We start from the raw sequence: 18454 nt of genomic DNA on the forward strand, positions 1-18454 counted from the left end.
CACTTAACTAGGTGTTACAGGAATAATTGAAATTGTATCTGAAAAGGAACTAATCTGCTATCACAATTCTCTTTACTCTACATTTGCAGAGTTTCAAGGCATATAGTGCAGTTTCAAAAACAAGTCAATATTAGAACTGCTTTTAAACCTATCCACACACCCTTAGAATTTTATGTGTTCACCAAAAAAAGTGTTCTTTTGAAATATCAGAGTAGGATCTCCTCACTGTTCCAGGTGAAAAGGTCTATTCTGAATTGAAAGAGCAAGGAGTGACAGCTATAAGGAGAATACTTGTACGTAGGATGGTCACCTGATGTTCCCACCAGGAATATCATCCTTACATTCAACATACCTAAACCACCAAAATCTATGAAGTCAAGCAGGATATCACCTGCCCAGTTAGCCTCTGCATCTCAAACCCTTGTGCTGCTTTAAATGTTAGAAGTATGATCATTCTCAGATTTCCTCTTGTAGCTCAGACCATCTGTGCCCAAGTGCGGCAGTAAAGATCACAAAGCCCATTAGAGCAAAACACCAAAATGCTCTAATTATGAGGGAGATCACCCAACCTATTCTCAAGCATGCCAAAAGTAGGATGACAAGGAGATCCAAAAAATAAAAACCAAGTAGGGCATCTCTCTCATCAGCAGGTGAAGAGGCAGTATACCACAAAAATAGCAAGATCTAGTGTTAAACCCTCTTATGCTAGGAAGACAATCTATAAAGAAAGTGTCAGGGATCTTAACACATATATCAATCCCACCTTTTCACAATTGCAACATCCCTGAATGTTATGATTTGCTAGTTGTCTCCTTAGAATGCATAAAAGAGAAAAATCAATCTGGACTCGCTCATAAGGACATGCCCCCCCCCCCCCAAAAAAAAAAGGAATTAATCCAGAAAAACAATTCTCCAAAAATAAGGAAAAAATCCAAGACCAATATAAACAAGACCTCGTAATATGAGAAGCCACATGACATCATCAAAAAATAAATAATGAAAACAGTTTTACAGTGCAAATTCCATCAAAACATCGAGGACAAGCTTTCTTGCAGAAGTGTAAGCCCAATGACAATCCAGTGTTACAAAATGTAGCCATCATTCATAAGGACAGGTGTTATATCTTCCTCTTTATCTTGTTCCTTGTTTGTTATTATTATTAACTTTATCTTGTCCTTGCGTTAATCGATTTACTTTAATTCTGATTTGACTGACTACCTTCAAAATCTTAACACAAGCTATGGTGCTAAACTCAGAAGGCTATCTAACAACTTGGCCGAATACTTAGAGTGACCACGTATATTGAACTCTCAGACAAAGGACCTATCTCTTTGTTGGAGACCAATCCTTTGTATTAACTGTCTGGAGTTGTTTCCCATCAGATACTAGCAAATTTATTTGTTCCGCTGTGCCAGCCAATATCCTTAGGTTAGGAGGAATCCTTAACCAGGGAACTTCTCTCAGAAATTATACAGAGGTGATTATCCTAACGCTTATCATTCAGCACCAAATTATCTAAACTAATTACATTCAATGATGCTTGCAATCGTGGCCTATATATTCAATTATATCCTGCATTAGGTTCCGAATTTTATGAGTGATGAGTTGAATTCAGGTACAGGCTATTTTTTAGGTTAAAAAATAGGCAATCGTGGCCTATATATTCAATTATACCCTGCATTAGGTTCCGAATTTTATGAGTGATGAGTTGAATTCAGGCACAGGCTATTTTTTAGGTTAAAACATAAAGCACATTTTATTAAGATCACTAACTTGTACATAGTTTCATTCATTCTCACTATTAGATTAAAGTCAGACTCAGGTGAGGAGCTATTATTGATATTTAGAACTTAATTGGAAATCTAACACACGCTCCTTCACAATTTCACTCATTTGACTGTACACAATACATATTATCAAATTCTAATCTTCACAATTTATCCTATCAAGCTATGTCACAAGTTACAAATCATGATTATCACACTCTGCCTAATTCACAATCTGAGATAAAAGTTACCAATAGAGCTAAACCTTTGCAGTTAACTCTAATTACTTAAAGTTCCTTACTAGAATGTCCGTTCACAATTAATACTTAACTGCAATTCACACTTATTTCACAGCATGCTTCTCTATTAGCATAAAGGAGAATAAAACAGTACTTTACCAAGATAGTCCACATTCTGCATACAGTGCTAGGTTCTCCTTTGAAAACTGGGTCAGGAACATCGTAGAATTACCTTTACACATGTGGTCATACATGCCGTTTGTCTCGTCTGCCCCTTCAATATGGCTGGTGATCTGTTCACGCTGATCTAGTTCCGTTGCTGGTTGTTCTATTCCACATCACCATCTCAGCGGTCATGTACACAGGAACTTCGGCTGCCGATATTGAACATCTATGGGCTATCCTGTATCCATCACGAGGTGAGATAGAACTGCTCGTCCGCGAAGAGCAGGTCAAAAACCAAACAGTCAAGACACGCGCAAGGGCGAAAAAGCAACTATCAAGAAGCCAAAAAAAAGCCTCGGCATGGGGAGCAAACCCTTTTTATTTTGCACCCTTAGTGCCCTCTTTTCTTTTACGAATCTTCGCCTGCCACTCATCTTCCTTTCCTGCTAGTCCATCCGGGTCACCGCATCTCCTTAGGTTTGACACTTCTGCAAATTTGAGCGTGAGCCGCTTTCCGATAATTCACACTGCCGCAAGCGTAATGCTCACCCAAGCACCCTTGAACTGTAGATTACATGCGTTTCACATAGAACATAATATGGTCGTTACAACTTACTAAACATAATTATTTACACAGAAAAACTTGACATAATGGATTTACGCTTTGTATCTTTACATAAAATATTCATTCTATATACTTTTTTCACAATCAGTATCTATACTAAAGCTCAAGTATCTCTTAATTGTTTTCTAATTCTTGTTGAATCCTGAATAAAAATCAAAAAATTATAGAATTTTCCATTCAAGATTCAACACAGGCAATGGACTTAGTCATGGATGAGTCACCATCCTTGTTGGCAACCACATCCCCTTCCAAGTAGTTGCACTTAATACAAATATAGAGATAGTTGCTATCTAACTCTGTCAGATCTCTTATAAAAGTATGCTCCATTTACTTACCTCTTGCTGCAGATATTTCTCAAGATGATCTTGATGTCATATTGCAGTTATCATCTCCTTTGCTTTTAGTGAAAAATTTAACCCAGCGTTAAGAAGGTGGGGTGTCACAGTTATTTCTTTCTATATCTTTGGGATCTGTGACACCCCACCTTACTAACACTGGGTTAAACATTGCTGTAGAGCTTATGCTCGACAACAGTAATCTCTCCCTCTTGAAAATGGGAAGCAACACCTTCTTCCATATGCCTACCTGAACATTCATTGCCATTGACTTAACCATCAACTAACCTTTCCTCTTCTCACTGTATAAGTGGGAAACTGGTGACATGTTTGGGAGTGATCATTTCTCCACTTTTTTGAATTGACAACTATGTATTGTCAATTCAAACTTTCTTACACACTCAATCAAGTTGACTGGCTCATCATCTCTTCCTTAGCAGAATTTGCTCATTTCCTATCAGTGGTGCAGTGAATCATGCGACAGGGTACACAACTGCAATTCCTAAAACATCTAGTCGGTTTCAACTTTTTGCTAAACTATGATGAACACTGATTGCACAGCAGTCAAGAAAGCATGGAAGAGAGCTTGCAGTATCTTTTGCAGATACCCTACAATAATAAATTTTATTGCTTTCAAACATGCCTAAGCAAGACTTATCTGTCATCAGATCCAAAAGAAATCCTGGATTCAAAATATATCTTCTGTAACAAGAGCAACCAGCAGCAAAGATGTCTGGGATAAAATCTGGAAAATGAAGAGCACCTGCCTATTTTTCATCCTTGAGCATAATGGGTGTACAATTCCCAACAGCAGTTGCTGCTGATGTTGGGTCACTGACAATATCTTCTTATCCACTGGAGTTCCTTGCCCAAAAATGTAAGCAGAAAAACACAAATTCCATTCTCATTGAGTAGTACCTACAACAGGCCATTCACAATACAAGAAATGAAATCTGTTTCATTTATCATCAGTTAAATGCTTAAATGTTGCCTGGCTGCTGTTGGACTAGATAACATCCATTATGAGATAATCAAACATTTGCCACCTCTGACATGAATCATCTGCTTTACCTATTCAACAGAATTCTCTATGAGAATATGTTTCTGGATACCTGTCAAAAGGAAGCAATTGTTATTGATCTAGTCTGACTGGAAGCATCCATTAAAGATGCCTTCCTAAAACATGAGCACTTAGTATCGGTTTTCTTTGAAATTGAAAAAATATAAGACACTGCTTGGAGATTTGAAATATTGAAAGACTCGCACAGTTTTGGTCTCAGAGGAAACTACTCTCTTTTTATCAAGATTTTTTTTATCCAACCATGCCTCCTGAATGGGAACCACACTCTCTCTCTCTCAACTGTGTATCCAAGAGGAGGGTATCACACTTGTTGCAATCAAAGTAACTGAACAACTTCCCTCAAGTAAGTAATGCCCTCTGCATAGATGAGTTTACCATCTTTTAAAATGGAAGCTTGCAAATAGGTTCAGCAGAAGACAGTCTGGTGCATTTTTGCAGCAGATGTGATCTTCATCCCTATCCAGAACTCAGACCAGAGCAAACTTTAATCCCAGTTGCACCAGAAGCCAAGCTTTTGAGACTCATGTTTGAAAAGAAACTTTGTGTCCTCTCCCACATGTGCCAGTTGAGATAAATGCCATAAAGTGATGAAATCCTTTATACTCTATCTTTCACTTCTCTCTTTCATCTGCTGATGGATGTTCTTTGCTCTATTTATACTATGCATCTGCTAGAGGACACACACGCATTCATACATAATGCTGGCAGACTGTATCCACCATCAAGCCAAAAGAATTACTACTGGAGCATTTCAAACTTCAGTAATCTCTAGTCTTTACGTTGAGGCAAATGAACCATCCTAGTCACTCTGACTTCAACAGCTGGTTTGTAAATAAAAACTCTCTTACACGCTTTATACTGGGATAGACAACATAGCACAGACATTGCTAATACACTTTCACTGTGGCCTTCATATATATATTACCATTATGAAGGTAATATATAGCTTTTCTTTCTGAAGCTACCCAAATTTTGCACTTGTCTTATTGTCTACCAGCAATTCTTTCAATTCCATAGAATGACATGATGGCTGATTTTGTGCCTGTTTTATGCAGATGGTCCAAAATCAGGAGTCCTAGTGGGATTATCGTCTGTCCTCTGAGCATAATATCTGTTCCTATTCCACTAGAATCTGACAACTTTACTGATGAGCTGTATGTCACAGAGCTTGACTTAAACTACATAAGATTGCAATGCTGCTAAAAGTGCATTATATATGCACTTTTAAATAAGAAGTCTAAAACTGCATATAAATCTGAGCTCTCTCATATCTAACACATTCTCTCAGTTAAGGAAGTTAATTTGGACATGCATCTCTGTTAGATCCAAAGCCATTTAAATTTATGGAAATGATGCTGCAAATACCAGCTCAGTCAGCTTTTTTTTTGTCAAGCTTCCACCATCAGCCTGTCTGATTATAACATTTATTCCATTGGCAGTCATCATGGAATAGAGAAACCAACAGCAAGTTCCATCAAATAAAATCAAGACTAAAATTAAATTATGGTTGTGCAGTCTGTGCAGAGACCATAAAGAGGAAGTTGTTCTTGCTCAGCTCTGCATAGGTCATAGTCATCTTACGCACTCCTTCCTATTGAGGAGTGATGATATGCCCATGTGCGAGTTCTGTGGTGCCAGATTTACTGTCATTCACATTTTAGTTGAATTACCTTGTTTCATCAACAAGTGCAGTTACTATTTTAGCAATATTCATAATCCTTCTGAGGTCTATACACTCGGGGAGATTTTATCCAATTCATCAAGTGTTTCTTTTAATTTTAAATTTTTACCGAACATCACTATTTATCACTGTATATAGATCATATCCATATCCATGCACTGTGACCTTGGTTGTCCTTGAACGGCTAAACCCTTAACCAAACCAAAATTCTCTAACTTCGGTATGTTGTATTAATATACAAGATCTGGGAAAGAGTATTCTAAGACCACATTTATCCTGACTTCTCTGATGAACTTCCTTTAATCTAACTCCATGACCATAATAGGACATTTATTTTTTTGCTAAGTTGTTGCAGAAGTACTTCAAACCATAGCTGCGAAGGAAAATTAATGTTCACTAGCCTAGCAGAGAACATTCGTTTTGCTAATCTTACCTCTCCCATTCTGTTTAAGTGATTATACCACCTGAGATTAGCTCTGCTAATGCATTCCTGGATGCTAACAATGTCAAGTTCTTTCCTAATATCCTCATTTTTAATATGATATTGCCATTGATGCCATCTGTTCACGCCTCTAATCTTTCTCAGAACTCTCACATCTGTGGTCTCTAGTCTTAGGTCAAGTATTTTATTTCGAACCCAGCTGTTAGATCCATAAGTTAAAATTGGTTTGAACACTGTCTTGTATACAGCTAATTAGTGTTCTGACTAATTTCTCTCTTATTCCATATAAATTTATTCAATTGACTTCCTGCCATACGAGCTTTGTTGATTCTGTTGTCTATTTCCATATTTAATTTACCATGTTTACTAAAAATCATGCCTAAATAGCTGAAATGTTTTACTTGTTCTATAGATTCTCCATTCACAATGCAGTTGATATTTTCAATGCTGGCCTTAAAGTTATTCAATTTAGTCAGAGAATCTTGGAGATTTGTAGCAGATTTATTTAGAAGTATAACATCATCCACATAAAGCAAAGAGCTAAGATTAACATCTCCAATTTTGATATCAGGTTTTTTTACCACTTTCCTTCATAATGTGATCCATATAGATAATGAATAACAGAGGGGATAATGTACATCCTTGTCTGACACCAGATTTAACATTAAATCATCTTCCTGTACTTCCTTCAATTCTAACTGCTGACTTACAACTCAGATAAAGACTAAATATTGCTTGATATAATTCCCTATTGACACCATACAACTGTAGGGTTTTGAATAGCTTCTCTCTCTCTCTCTCTCTCTCTCTCTCTCTCTCTCTCTCTCTCTCTCTTGACACCTTGTCATATGCCTTTTCCATTTGTACAAAACTTAAATACAGATCTTTGTTATATTCCAGCGATTTCTCAACTATTTGTCATAAAGTGAAAATCTGATCCTGACAGCCTCTATTTGGCCTGATTGAAATGGTTGTTCTTTTCAACCATTTCTCAAGTATACTTGCATAAATCTTACCAGGAATACTCAGTAGAGAAATACCTCTGTAATTCTCACATTTAGTTTTATTTCCCTTTTTATATATGGGTACTATGAGAGCTCTGTTCCAATCATCTGGAATTCATCCCTCTGTACAGGCCTTCTGAACTATGTGGTGCAGCCACTGTGAGACTTTTATACCTCCATACTTGATCATTTCTGGTTGAATGTCATCTACTCCAGCTGCTTTTCCATATTTCAGGCTTTTGATGGCTTTTTTTACTTCAAGTATAGATATGTATTCCTGATTGCATGCCTAGTCAGTGTTTTTTACCACTGTGCTGTCACTAATTGTTTCATTTAGCAATTTTTCGAAATAATTTCTCTATACATCAAGGATATCTTTCTCTTCAGTTTTCATGTCACCTCTATCATCTCTAATTCCTTTTCAGCACTCTTCCCTCCATTTCTGAGCTTCTTCAGCAACCTCCAGAGATAAAGCCACCTTTGTGCTTTATAATAAATGTAATTTGTATTCCAAAGATGCTGGTTGAAATCCAGCAGAATATTAGCCACTTAATAAAGAAATTATTTATTTTATTCCTGTGGTGTTGTTTATACCATGAAATACTTTATGAACATGATTATCAGTTTATATTAATGACCGATTATTAATATTATTATTATTATTATTTACGGCATCTCCATGGAGTCTAGAGACTCATCACGAGAGACCCAAATCAACCATCATACACACAAATCCTATCCTACCTATCCTTAAATCCATTCACCATCACGGAACTCACAACCAATTCTGGTACTCCATTCCACTCGCTTACTAGTCTCCATGCAAAAAAATCTGCTCCACACACCACCACTAACTACATTCTTACACAACTTCCACATATTGCCCCTAGTTCTCTATTTGTCATATGTTGAAAATTTTCACTTGCATCAATTTTATAAAATTCCTACAATATCTTAAAAGTTTGTATCATGTCCCCTCTTTTCCGCCAATCAACTAAACTTTGTAACCCACAAACCTTCAACCTATCCTCATATGGAGTATTTCACAGACTTGTCACCATCTTGGTCACTCGTCTCTGAATCTTTCAACCACCTCCTGATCCCCAAGCCAAGTGACCAAATCTATGTGCAGTAGTCAAAATGTGGCCAAATCATAGCTTTATAAAGAGGAATGGTGACTTCTTTATCTTCCTTAACATGTAATTGTTAGCATGTTTTTCAACATCCAAGTAATCTGTTGAGCTATTTTACCAACTTTTCCAATATCCTCTCTTTGTGCAGTAGTCAAGATATGGCCAAATCATAGCCTTATAAAGAGGAATGATAACTTCCTTAACAAGTAATTGTTGTTTTTTTAAACATCCAAGTAATTCGTTGAGCTATTTTACGAACTTTTTCAATATCCTCTCTGAACTTCAACCCTTTGTCTGTCGTTATCCCCAATTTCCTGCAAACCAATACCATCCGTATGATACACCATATACAACCTTTTCAACCTGAAGTGCATAACTTTACATTTTTCAACATTAAATTGACAATCATTATCCTTTGCCCACAAAGGATAATGATTTTTTTTAAATCATCCTGCTAGATATGTACATCACCTTTATCAACTATTGCTCTCCCCAGTTTTGCATCATCTGCAAACAACTGAATAACCCCTCTTAAATCTTTCCCTATGTAATTGATAGTGGCCCTAGTACCCAAACCCAGAGGTACTCCACTAGTCACCATCATTCTCCTAGACTTCACTTCACCATTTTCTACTCTCTGGTGTCTGTCCATCAGTCATCCCTTTATCCTTGCTGCTAGCCTCATATCCATTCCCATCCTCTCCAGTTTTTGTAAAATTTTTGCATATGGTGTTCTGTCAAATGTCTTGGCAAAATCAAGCAGTATCATTCATTTTAACAATTCATTTTATTATAAAATGTGAATAAGTTACTAAGACAAGACCTACCCTTTTACAACATCCCTATTTTTATTATTTACCAACATCCCTATCTACCCAGTGTTGTATTTTACTTTCACCAGCTTTTCCAGTACTTTAACAACCACTTCCAATGTATTAAATGGGCTATAAATAATAAATTACATGATAACCACAGTAATTAACTTTAATGAAATGAAAGTACAGATATTTCATACTGAAAATAACAGTACATCATCAGTGTGTAGAAACAAACAAATAAAAAAAAATGGGAATACAAGGTACTCCCATTTTTTTTTATTTGTCCAATTAAAAACTGTTCCTGCATGACTGCCTTTTACGGAATACCTCCACCTATCGAGAAAAGAAATTAGTTATAACCCTGCAAAAACACAAATTAAACGATTAAATAAGCTGCTTATGAAGTTGTTAGTTGGGATCAAAATACTTTGGACAAGTTGCGCACTCTCCTCATTTATATGGCCTCCCAAAAATTCATAAAGAAGGTTATCCAGTAAGATCCATTGTGAATTGTATTGACTCTTCCTAACCTGTAGAATTGCTAAATTTCTGTCATGTTTATTAACTGCCCATACTGGACAATCTAGATCATTCATCAGTAATTCCACACATTGTTGGAAGATTTTTCACTTGGTTAGACTATAAATTCTATATTTAGTTTAATCCTTTATCCAAGTGTAAGCAAACAAACTTTGTTTGCTTACACTTGGATAAAGAATTAAACTAAATATAGAATTTATAGTCTAACCAAGTGAAAAAAACTTCCAACATCTTTCTCTAATCCAGAGTAATTTAATAATAAGGTGTGACACCTTTTGACAACTCATATAGGTAAATATGACTTCTCTGGATCTGGCTCCTACTGATGAGACTTCAATAAAGGTCGAAACCAGTCTGGGTAGTGGCCCTTCCCTTAATGCATAGCATTACACATATCCGCAAGGAGATGTGTTTTGCATTATGGGAGATACTAAGACAAGTGATCAGAACTTATATCCTTTACCACAAGTTGTCCAGTCCTGAAGAAACTTCAGGCACAAACTTTGTTTGCTTATACTTGGATAAAGGATTAAACTAAATATATAATATATAATTCCACACATTTTTTTGAGAAAATCAAAGATATTCAACTACAATAGTTGGATTTGTTAGTCAGCTATGACATTGTTTCCCTTTTTACCAACATTCCATTATCTGACACTGTTAATTTACTATATGATGATTATCCCTCCTGTTATTGCAAAGATTTTTGAATTTGTTGTAGAATCAGGATATTTCAGCTGGAAAAACAAGATTTACAGACAAGTTGAAGGTTCAAAGATGGAGACAGAGGGCTACCATGGGTAATCTCTGTCTCCATCTTTGGCAAACTATTTTTTTGAACCATCTGGAAGATACCTTGTCCTCATTCCCAACCCTCTCATTGGTTTCATTATGTTGATCATATCTTTGCTGTTTAGCCTCATTCTGAAAATTAACTTACCACTTTCCTACAACAGATCAATAGCCTTCACCCATGCATTCAGTTCACCATGGAAAGAGAAAAGGCTGATATGCCAATCAGTCTCACAGCCAGGTCCAGATTCATATTTTTTAATATGCTGATCTTCTCCTGTTCATCTACCTCAATGTTGATATGCATCTCTGTAACATCAGCAACTGTAAAAATCCCCACCTCAATGATACATCATTGCAAAATGATCACTCAGCAACTCAACTATTTCTTTTGGTTCAGTCACCTTTTTACCATGAGTATTGTCTAAAGTCATTCTACCATAGTCATTTTTCCTCTTAATTGCTACATAATGAAAACACTCTTTTGCATTTACTTTGTCCTTCTTAACTAATTTGTTCCCATTCTTGTTTAGCCTTTCTTACCAAACTAGTTGCTATTCTTGCTTGTACTTTGTACAGGTCATGAGTATGCTGATCACCTTTTTCTTTATATTGCTTCCACAGTTTTTTTTTTTTGCAGCTCTTGCTTTATATCTCTCTACTCATCCACTTAATTCTCACTTGGTTTATTCTCCTGACCTTGGGTATGCAGTCTGATGCTGCTTCTCTGAAACAATCTCTGACCACTTCCCATGCACTACTGACACTCTTTCCTTGGAACTTCTCAAGCAATCGCATTGCTCCAAGATGATGACTTCTAAGTCTGTCAAACCTGAACCCCCTTCTTGACAGAGAATTCTACATGTTTGGCAACTTTCCAGAACAAGACTGCACAGTCACTCTTCCCAATTGGAGGTAGAGTGTCTACCTTGGTTATGGATACATCTTCTGATGCTATTATCCGATGCCATTTATTATAGTATTCATTATCATGCATATCAAGGATTTAGACCTAGCATGGCCTGTTCTGGCCTTAGAAGTCATCATTGAATCGTTTAAGAGGACGTCCTGGTTTTCTTTTTCCTAATGGCTTGTACTTTAAGACTTGTTTTGGTAATCTTTCTGTTTTCATTCTTTGTGTTCCATTCATTTATGTTTATATTTTTTAATTTTTTCTATTACTGGTTTTTGGTTTAATTCTTTCATAATTTCTTCATTTCTTTTGTGATCAAATAGGGTATACTTTGCAGTTTTTTTCATAAACTTCATTTCTGCTGTTGTTAATCTTTGTTTGTCTTTTTGTTTTATTGTCCAGATTTTGCTTCCATACATTAAGACTGGTAGGGCTAATGTATTGTATACTTTTAGTCTGGTTTGTTTTTGAACTAGGTTTGGTTTAAATATAGAGTTAATTACACCTGTTATTTTAAAATATTTTGCAATTTTTACGTTTATATCTTTTTCATTTTCATGTGTGATCGTACATCCTAGGTAGTTAAATGAATTCACCTGTTCTAAGATCTTGTATCTATTACTATTTTAGTTCTTGCTGGATCTTGTCCTTTAAAGGTCATAGTTGTTTATTTTCAGGTGTAGCATGGAATGAGGAGTTAGCTGGAAAAGAGATCAATGCAGCTTGGGGGATTTCCAAAAAATATTTAGTGGATGCAATGTCTAAATGTATACCACGGGTGAGAAGGTTAAATAAGGTAGGTGTGAGATGGATGAATAAAGAGATTAAGCATGCAATACAGAGAAAAAGGGCATTGTGGAGGCAGCATAAGAGAAGTGGAAGTAACCAATTTCATGAGGTCTACAAAGACCAGGCAAGGAGGGTGACTTGGTTGGTGAGAGTAGCTAAAGAGAGGTATGAACAGCAGTTAGCTAATGAAGCTAAAAAGAATCCTAGGGAGTTCTTTCGATATGTAGCCAGCAAAAGAAAGAATGATTATGGAAGGATGACATTGATTGGAGGAAATGGTATAAAGACAGCTGTTGCAGAATGTGTGGTGGAGATATTTAATGAGCAGTTCATAAAGATCTGTCAATCTTGTGAATGTGACTTCATGGAGAGATTAAGAGCAGTTGATGATGGGGAGGAGAGACTGACTGTAAGTGAGTAAGAGGTGTTTGGGGAGTTGAGTAAACTAGATGTAAATAAGGCTGTGGGACTTGATAATATATCACCGCGTATTCTGAAGGAATGTGCCAGAGAGTTGACCCTTGCCTTGACATATTTTTTTTTTAATATGAGTCTTGCACTCGGTCAAGTTCCTAAGGAGTGGAAGGAGGGCAAGATTGTGCCACTTCGTTGTTATAGGATCAATGGTGGAGAAGTTCTACAGAGAATAGTGGGAGATCAGGGGAGAACCAGAGGTCATCCCTGGAAACTGTATAAAGAGGGTGTGAGTAGAGGAGTGAGAGGCAGTTTTTTTTTTGTGCAGAGTTGTGAATGATTGGAATGCCTTGCCTGAGCGTGTGGTGTCTGCAAGGAGTTTGAATGTGTTTAAGACGCGGTATGATGAGATGTGTGTGAGATAAAATGACCTCCTAGATGAGTCTTTGACTCCATGAGGTCTTGTTTAATAATAATAATAATAATAATTTTTCCGTTGATATTATCATACCATAATCTTTGGATATCTCATTTAGATCTAAAATAGCTTTCTGTAGTTTATCTTCAGAATTTGTAATTATTATTTGGTCGGCAAAGATGAGAGTGTTTAAGTTTACTGTAGGAGAAAGTTTAATTCCTTGATGTAAATTTTTATTCCATTTTATTATTATTTCATTTAAGTAGATATTAAAAAGAGTTGCTGAGAGGGGGACATCCCTGTCAAACCCCTTGGTTTATCTCTCTTGTATATGATAGCTCGTGATTTAATCTTATTTGTATTTGATTATTTTCATATATACTTGTGATAGCTTTTAGGATACTATTTGGTATTTGTCTTTCTTTTAATATGTTAAATAATGTGTTTCTTTTAACTTTATCAAATGCTTTTTCAAAGTCAATTATTATTCACTCTATTAATAAAATAATAAAATTAATAATCACTCTATTATTAATTTTAGGCAAAAAGGCCTGGTCTATACATCATCGTCCTTTTCTAAATCTATTCTGTACTTCTAAAATAAAGTTTTTGGAATATTTCATTAGTTTGCTAGTTAAGATTCTGCTATATATTTTGTAACAGGAATGTAGTATACTGATGCCTCTATTGTTTTTAGGGTCATCTCTATTACCTTTTTTAAAGATAAGAATCACAATTGCTTTTTTTCCATTCTATCGGGGGAATACCAATTGAATACATTTTATTTAAAAATAATAAGAGTCTTTGTTTGAATTTTGTTCCTGCATATTTATATAGTTCTGAACCTAGTTGTATTATATTATTATTATTATATATTATCTGATGCCATTAGTATGTATAAATCCCACTTCCATCTTGATATGCCACTTTTCCTCTCTCCAATCAATGTCCCCTCCCTCTAATCAATGTTCAGGTTGAAGCGAAAAAATTATTAATTACTGAAATGAATTGGCTAAGAAGATTACTTGGAGTATCTCTGCTGGATAGACTAAGAAATGAAGACATAAGGAAACAACTGAAACAAGAAATAACAATAATAGACAAAATCCAAGAAAGAAGACTGCGGTGGTTTGACCATGTGACCAAAATAGGAACAGAAAACTACCATCTAAAGCCCTGCATACAATGATGGAAGGTAAAAGATCCAAAGGACGGCCCAGAATTAGATGGATAGACATAATAAAAGAGGACATGAAAACCAAATCACAACAAGCGACACCAAACTGGACAGAATTGTTTGAAGTCTCCCGGGACAGACAGAGTGGAAAGAGTTCATTCGGCCTCATCATCATCCACATAGTAGATGATGAAAGAGAGAAGAAGAAGAGAAGAAGAATCAATGTCCTCATAGTTAAAGTCTCCCATACTTGTTTGGCCTACACTCACTGTGCTGATTTGCTAATACATGGCATCTACATCTTCCTTTGGACTCCCTGGTCTGTAGCAGCACCCAACAACATAGTTTGTCCTATTTGCTTCTATCTCACACCATATAGTCTCAAATGAACCCTCAGACCTGATATCCTCTTTAACTTCTAACTTTGTTGGTTGTAATTCTGCAGCGATCATCAGCAATACTCCACCTCCTCTCCTGTTCTTTCTATACTCCCTGAAAATACAATACCTCAGTTCTGTTAAACATCTCACTGCCTGCAAATCTAATGATAATGCAAGAATTCATATCTATCTGATTGGTATACCCGTGGAGTTTTTTTGAATCTTATGAATGATTTTTTGATTTCCTGGAGTATCAAAGCTTTTGACAGTTTATAGTTAGTATGTCATGTGGATATCTCTAATAAGCTAACCACTGTAGTTCTGAGTTCTAAATAAAATAAGGAAATTAATGGTCCTTAATATGAATATGCCAATTTAAAATAATATGCAAGAAATATATTACCATTTATTTAAATAATTTTATTATTTAAATAAATGGTAATATAGCTGTAATTTATTTTAATTACAGCTATATGTAGGTGTTTCTTAATTTAATTTTAATTTGTGAATGTTTATGAATTGCACTGACCTCTTTGGCTTCTAAATAATTATGTTTGTTACCTGTTTATACATATATATATATATATATATAATATTAATTTTTTTTTTTCATTTTTTTTTTCAGAGTGTTCCTGGAGTTATAGAATGTCTTAAGATTGTTACTAAAGACAAATCGCAAAGAATTGCAAAGTTTGCATTTGACTATGCAACAAAGTGTGGTCGTAAAAAAGTTACAGCTGTACATAAGGCAAACATCATGAAACTTGGTGATGGATTGTTTCTTCGTTGCTGTGAAGAAGTAGCACAGTTATATCCTAAAATTAACTTTGAATCTATGATTATTGACAACTGCTGTATGCAGTTAGTAGCTAACCCACAACGCTTTGATGTAATGGTAATGCCCAATTTATATGGTAACATTGTTGACAATCTAGCTTCGGGTCTTGTTGGCGGTGCTGGGGTTGTTCCTGGGGCCAGCTTTAGTTCTGATTGTGTAATTTTTGAACCTGTAAGTAAGAATTTCAGTCTACTTAAGTGAATTAATATTTTCATACTCATATTTGTGTCTGTTGCTCACTTATGCTGAACATATACTAATTGTTTATGAAGGAATTAGTTTGAATTCTATGAGCAACAGAAGACAGTTTCTTCAGGTTGATTAGTTTTAGAGTTGACCAATAGGTAACATGGAAATTCTTGATTAGAGTACTCTTCAAAGATATTAAAGAAAAAAAGAAATTGCTAGTAATATTTTTTTATAATTGTGTTAGGCTTGATTTAGATATAAATTTAGTTCAATTTAGTATAATCTCAGACTTACTAATATATTGACATTGTTCCATATTGTATGTTTCGTAATGCAGCCATAGCTCCAGTGTATGGTAAGCAATAGTGCCCAAGTTTTCTTTGTTCAAAGAATTTAACTTGAAAGTTTTGTGAGGTGTAATATAATATCTGTGAAATGCACACCTCGTTATTGAGGTGAGTGGACTGTGAATTGAAAGCAAGCTTGGCGAGGAAGTGTGTGTGTGGGGGAGAGTTGAGTGTGGAACCAGAAGTGCAGGTCATGTCCAAAGAGTGAGAGCAAAGAGGTAGGAGTAAAAGAGTATATGTGCACAAATGTGACAAAAACAAGTTATAGAAATTTTATTCTTATTTTTCTGTCTATTTCGTAATCCAATCATATCCTTTTTTCCATTCCAGGTCAGTTGCCATTGAGTACTGTTCAGAGGTTTTGTTTGTATCAGTTTCATAGCATCAAATTTTTTATGTGATTGGGTTGCCATCCAACCCTCCTCCTTCATCCAGGCTTGAGACTGGCTGAAGTGATCACTACTCAGAGTAATCAACTTCAGGCAGAGTTGTCTGAATGTAAAATTGAAGTGCAAAATCAAGAAACTAGAGCTGTTAGGAAGGATGCAGTTGAGCATGTGCTGGCACCACTGGAACATGTGTCAAAATGATCAAAAATGTCCTTCAGGTAATGAGTTTAAATGGGATAGTCAATACGAACTATAATTGTAACCCCCAAAGGAGTACTTCACTTTATGTATACTAATGCAAGGAGCATCTAGAACAATATAGAAGAGTTTTTAGCATCATCAATTAATTCTTGGCCAAAAGTTAATGGTATTAGTGAGACATGGTTGACAGATGATGGTATAGTTAATAGGATAGAATGTTGAGGGTATATTATTTTCAGAAGGAGAGTGAGAGAGAAAGAGAACACTGTATGAAGCTGAAATCCAGCCAAAAAACCATAGGAGTTTATGCAGGCTAGAGAAGCAGAAGGCACTGCATTTGAGGTTTGAGTCAGCCATCAGGATGAACTATAGTTGATTTCTACTATAGGTTCTAAGATACAAAGAACAATTACCTGATGTTGGAAGTTTTTTTTTTTTCCCTTGGCTAGGCTTTATCCTTTATCCAAGTGTAAGCAAACAAAGTTTGTGCCTGAAGTATCTTCAGGACTGAGGCAACTTGTGGTAAAGGTGGACCAAGCTCTAATCACTCCTTGTCTTAGTATCTCCCATAATGCAAAGTACATCTCCTTGCAGACATGTATAATACTATGCATTAAGGGAAGGGCCACTACCCAGACCAGTTTCGACCTTTATTGAATGTTCAAGTACAGGTCAAACTCCAAAAACTAAGCATTGTTCCCCTCAGTAACAGGCTCACCTTGCCACTGAGAAGAACTCTCAGCGTTGGCTCTACTCTGTGGCAGGCTCACCCAATCACCGTGCAGAGCCGCTCATTTGCCATCTGAGGGGTAACAGCAACAGCTGTGCCTTAGTTAACTTCTTCATGGACTACAGCATTGCCATTCATTACCCCCCCCCCCCAGGACCTGGGCGACAGCAACAGCCGAGCCTCAGTTAAAACTTCATTGGCTACAGCATTGCCATTCATCACCCAAGCTTCCAACAGGTTTCGACCTTTATTGAGGTCTCATCAGTGGGAGGCAGACCCAGGGGCGATACCAAGGTTGAAGTAATGGACAAGTCATATTTTCATATACGAGTTGCCAAAAGGTGTCACACCTTATTATTAAAATACTCTGGATTAGAGATAGTTGTTGGAAGTTTTTCCACTTGGTTATACTATAAATTAAAGATATCAAGAAATTATATACTTGATTTAATCCTTTAAAAGTTTGTGCTTGAACTATTTTTAGGACCGGGGCAACTCGTATATAGAAGCTTATAACTTCACGTCACTTGCCTTAGTATCTCATAATGCAAAGCACATATCCTTCCAAGCAGCTTTATACATACCTGCCTCCCGTAACTGATCAACTTAACTTCGAGGAACCAGCATAGCACCCTTCTGCTTCCAGGGTGCTATGCTCGGCTTAACTTCGGGGAATCATAATTACCAGAATTTAGTTTTTTTGTTGTCGCCACAATTGTCTACGTTCTGTAGCATAGAGTAATCCCTGATATTTAAAACATCAAGGGAGGGTTCCCCAAAATTCAAGTTTAAGTACATATGTACCATTTTAGGAAATGATAATTATAATTGAAATACCCTTTTTAACAGAAATTTTAAAAATAAGTGCCATTTGAACTGTGTAAAAATAGAATTGCTTCTGTTTCTAAACTGTTTATTTCTAAATCGTGTAAAAAAAAAAAAAGCCATGTAAAAAAAGCATTAGCTGTATATAATTTCTTGGTATCTTTAATTTATAGTATAACTAAGTGGAAAAACTTTCAACAACTATATTTTTCTTTGTATT

General features: G+C 35.9%; 1 protein-coding gene across 2 annotated transcripts in view; it reads left to right on the forward strand.

The window, feature by feature from the left end:
- The window catches only part of Idh3b (isocitrate dehydrogenase [NAD] subunit beta, mitochondrial), a 148551-nt gene that overhangs the window by 106298 nt on the left and 23799 nt on the right, over nucleotides 1-18454 (forward strand). For both annotated transcript variants that reach the window (XM_090392734.1, XM_090392735.1), the window contains exon 6: nucleotides 15341-15724. In XM_090392734.1, coding sequence (XP_090248860.1) covers nucleotides 15341-15724 — 384 coding nt within the window. The remainder of the gene's footprint in view (nucleotides 1-15340; nucleotides 15725-18454) is intronic.

This window comes from Typopeltis vanoorti, chromosome 5, assembly GCF_054136105.1.
Source record: "Typopeltis vanoorti isolate ZY-2024b chromosome 5, IOZ_Tvanoo_1.0, whole genome shotgun sequence".
Classification (NCBI taxonomy): domain Eukaryota; kingdom Metazoa; phylum Arthropoda; class Arachnida; order Uropygi; family Thelyphonidae; genus Typopeltis; species Typopeltis vanoorti.